Consider the following 4330-nt stretch of genomic DNA (forward strand, 5'->3'; position numbering starts at 1 on the left):
AGGAGGAAGAGAAGCTCAAGAAGGCAGTTTTGGTGGACTACCCAACTGACATGATGGAGAGCCATTTTTTGAAACTGCCCAACATCACAGCGGCATAACGCATGACTAATAAGGCTGGCTTCCTAACCAAAGCCATCCCTGTTACCTTCAAGGGCCCTCACCCCCAAAAAGTAGACCTAGGCATCTTTGGATGTTTCTCGGTCAAAAAGTATTACCCAGATCCCTTAAGGTGCTACAACTGCCAAACATTTGGCCATCACAAAGACCAATGCCAAGAAAAGACACCCCACACAAGAGTGCATCAACAAAAAGGCAACTGGCATCCTTACAACACCTAAATGCCCAAACTGTAAAAAGGGCCACACAGCAATGGCCTGGGGATGCCCAGAGAGGGTAGCGAGGGTTATTGCTGCCCTCCCCAAAGAAAAAAGAGAAGAACCAAGAGGAATGATGGCCCCCAAACTTCTACCCAGAAGGAGGTTCTACTCACAGGAAGAACTAAGGAAAAGCTCTACAGCAAGGTCCTCCTCTAGAGCTCCAAAGTCAACAACTTAGGCACCAAAACCTATGTCTAGGACTATTTTCATTAAGACTACAGTCCTAAGAGAAGAACTGACTGACCTAGTCACACAGGCCGTGACTGGAAAAATCAATGCTGAAGCCATAGCAGTCAGCATTGAACAAGTCATTATGGACTTCATCTTCAGGCCCAAGTCCTCCCACCTCCCCTCTCATGCTGTCCAGGAGATCACCTCTCATACATCAAACTCCACACCTACCACTCCATCACCTCAATCACCTGTACCTTCCATATCTGCTACACCAGACCCCACCCCCATCACCCCACTCATCCCACCCATCATCACTTCATCCACTCCCACCTCATCCACCTCATCCACTCCATCCACTAAGGTCAAGGCAATTGCCTTTGGCCCTAGGGACCCAAGACAATTCTCTTCAAATTACTTGCAGGAATAAAAATCCTTAACTAGAACTCGGCTGGTGTAAGACTGAAAATGTCCTCCTTGATTGCAGTATGTAAAACAGAGGATATAGATGTAATCCTGTTACAAGAAACATTTCTAACAACAGAAAAAAACTCAAAATAGCAGGTTACAACGCCTACACTACGCCACAGACAGGCATAGACAAAGGCACAGCCACAGTAGTCAGAACAACTATACCAACAACAAGGTTACACAACCCAATTCCTTGCAGTACTAATGCAGAGACACTAGCAGTAACAATAACAGTGCTGAATCAAAAAGTAGACATATACAATATATACAGAAAAATAAACAGGGAGGACACAGAAGAGCTACAGCTGACACAACTCTTTGCACATGCTGAAAGAACACCAACCCTTATATGTGGGGATTTTAATGCACATCACCCTTTATTATCATCCCCATCAATGACAAACCCTTCAGGGGAACACATAGCCTTCGCCCTTGAGGAATTTGAAGGAGTTGCCCTTCTAAACACAGGGCAACCTACACACTTAAGAGGAGGCAGACTAGATCTGACCTTTGCTACAACAGCAATAAGACACCTAACCAGATGGCGAGTGCACTCAACCCTGATTAGTGACCACTTTGCCACAGTAACAGAATTGGAGATGCAACCATTACCTCCAATTCCACCACCTCCACCAAGATGGAATCAGGACCTAGCAGATTGGGTCTGCTTTCAACTAGCCATAGAGGAATGGGCAGCAAGCTACAATCCTCCAGAGGATGTAGATCAACTAGAGAAAGACTTATTTGATGCTTTTCACAAGGCAGCTAACAAAGCTATGCCCTAAAGGCAGCAAGAGGTAACCACACATACAAGGACTCCTGGTACTACTGCCTAGAAGTCAGGAGACTGAAAACAAGACTAAATAGGGTCATAAAGATATACAGAAGAAGATCCTCAGTAGGAAACAGAGATCTACTGCAAACAGTTAAAAATGAAACACAACAAAGAATCTATGAAATAAGAATAGAAACATGGATGGAATGGTGTTCAAACTTGTCAGAGTACACAACACTCACAGAGCTATGGAAATGGTTACAAAGAGTAGCCAGAAAAAAGAAAATTCCTATTGCAACACACCCACACCCACAAGAGGAGGCAGAAAGACTTACAACAGCGTTTGCAAACAGGACACTGTCAGCTAATCTCTCCCCTGAAACCAGAATGCTGCAAGAGCAACTGGTGCCAGCCAGGTGGGAAGAGATCAACACAGCCTGCCAGCTACAGGATGACACAGACACCCCATACACAGTCGAGGAACTGAGAGCAGTACACAAGACCGGAAAAGACACTGCGCCAGGAGCAGACAGGATCACCTACACAATGATCAAACACATGAGTCCAGCAGGAGAAACCGCATTCCTGAGGTTGATAAACAGAACACACCTTGAGCACACAAGGCCTCAAGCCTGGAGGAAACAAGATACACAGCCAATCCCAAAGCCAAAGGATCCAGAAAATCCCAGACCAATAGCTTTAGTATCCTGTATGGAAAAGATAGGAGAAAAAATGGGCCTGAACAGAATGAAATACAAAATTGGCCCCCTTCACAAGCAGGTATATGCATATCAGGAGGGAATTGGTACTTCTGAATACATTACTGACGTTTTAAGCTGCATAAATCAAAACAAGGCAACTATAGTCGTCATGGACTTTGAGAAAGCTTTTGAGTTTGCAAGCCCAGCAGCAATGCTGCAATCAGTGGCCAAAAAACGGAGTCAAGGGTCACCTATTATCATGGACTAAAAACTATGTGCTAGGAAGACAAGCTAGAGTCAAATTCCAAGGAGTGATTTCCACCTTTCACGAATTGGAAAATGGCACACCACAAGGAGGGATTCTTAGCCCCCTCCTTTTCAACATCCTCGTGGAAAATATAGCCTCACTCCAACTTCCTGAAGGAGTAGAGATATTCATCTATGCGGATGACGAATGTGTAATTGCTTGAGGATCAGTCAGGAGGATCAAAATGCAAAGAGCACTTAATGCCATCAGTCATAAGTCCAATGAGATAGGACTAAAATAAAAAAATTGGTAAAACAAGGTCTATGGCAATCAAAGCCCAAAACCCCCTGCACCCACTCACAATAGGAACGGAACCCCTAGAGTGGGTGGACAATTACACATACCTGGGAGTAATAATAGACAAACAACTCACCTTCAGGGAAAAAGTAAAATATCTTAAGGAAAAAGTAGATGCCAGACTGGCAGCCATGAGATACATGACTAAATTCAATGACGGAGCAAATGAGCATGTTCAAAAGAAATACTATCAGGCCTGTTCCAGAGCACTAGGGGAATATGCCGCTCCAACCCTTACAAACCTAACAGATACTCAAAAAGCCTCAGAAGAGGTGATTCAAAACAATGCCATGAGGCTCATGCTAGGATCCCCAATATGGACAAGACTGTGCAACCTAAGGATGGAGACTGAACTACCATCCCTTGAGGACAGGATTGCACAAAGAAATGCAAGCACAATTACAAAGATGTTCCTCTCAGACAGAGACTCTATAACCAAAAAGAGAGTAAGAGAGGAACTATCAAAGCACCCTGAGGTTCAAACCCCAAGCTCTTATGGCAAAGGCCATAGCAATAACATAAAGAGCCTGAGCCTAACTGAAGATATCCTGCAGCTAAACCTAGACTCAGCGCAGGGTGCACTGCATATTCCACCTTGGGAGAAGCAAGTAGCAACCTATAGATATATCAAGCTTCCAAGGGCAAAGGAAGATTGCACAATTGAGGAACTTAAAAATGCAGCTCAGGCAGCAATATGCTTAGCAGAAACAACTGGGGCACAGATCTACTATACTGACGGTACAGTAGACCCTGGAACCCAAACAGCGGGAGCTGCAGTTATCTCCAGCAACTTCACAGCATGCGGAAGGACATCCAATAATGTCTCCACCCTGCAGACAGAGCTTGTTGCAGTAAAACAAGCCCTGAAATACTCTATTGAAAATGAGGAAGGACCAGTAGTCATACATACTGATTCACGAACCTCAATGCAAGCCCTACAACAGGACAAAAATAAAGAAAACAAGGCCCTGATAGCTGATATCAAATCCCTTTTATATCAGCACAATGAAAGAGGTAGACAAATATCTCTAAACTGGATCCCCAGTCACATCAGGATACCAAGGAATGAGAAGGCTGATGAACTAAGCAGAAGCACCAGACATTTTCAAAGTGTACAGGTGCCCATACAGCCAGCACTACAGCAAATCAAAAACAAAGTAAAAGCATATCTCAAAGACAACCTAATCAAGGAACTACACAAGAGGATAGAGAATGGCTCTCCCTCTGCCCT

At 44.3% G+C, this 4330-nt stretch overlaps 1 protein-coding gene across 1 annotated transcript; it reads left to right on the forward strand.

The window, feature by feature from the left end:
* Positions 1–1995: 1995 nt before the first annotated feature.
* Positions 1996–2763, forward strand: LOC137619144 (uncharacterized). Its single transcript, XM_068349331.1, has one exon. It carries the CDS (start codon positions 1996–1998, stop codon positions 2761–2763), a length of 768 nt encoding a protein of 255 aa, XP_068205432.1.
* The last annotated feature ends 1567 nt before the right edge of the window (positions 2764–4330 follow it).

This window comes from Palaemon carinicauda, chromosome 25 (assembly GCF_036898095.1).
Source record: "Palaemon carinicauda isolate YSFRI2023 chromosome 25, ASM3689809v2, whole genome shotgun sequence".
In the NCBI taxonomy this organism is placed as follows: domain Eukaryota; kingdom Metazoa; phylum Arthropoda; class Malacostraca; order Decapoda; family Palaemonidae; genus Palaemon; species Palaemon carinicauda.

Coding starts and splice junctions, on each gene's coding strand:
- LOC137619144 (XM_068349331.1), top strand. CDS start 1,996: ATGGAATGGTGTTCAAACTTGTCAGAGTACACAACACTCACAGAGCTA.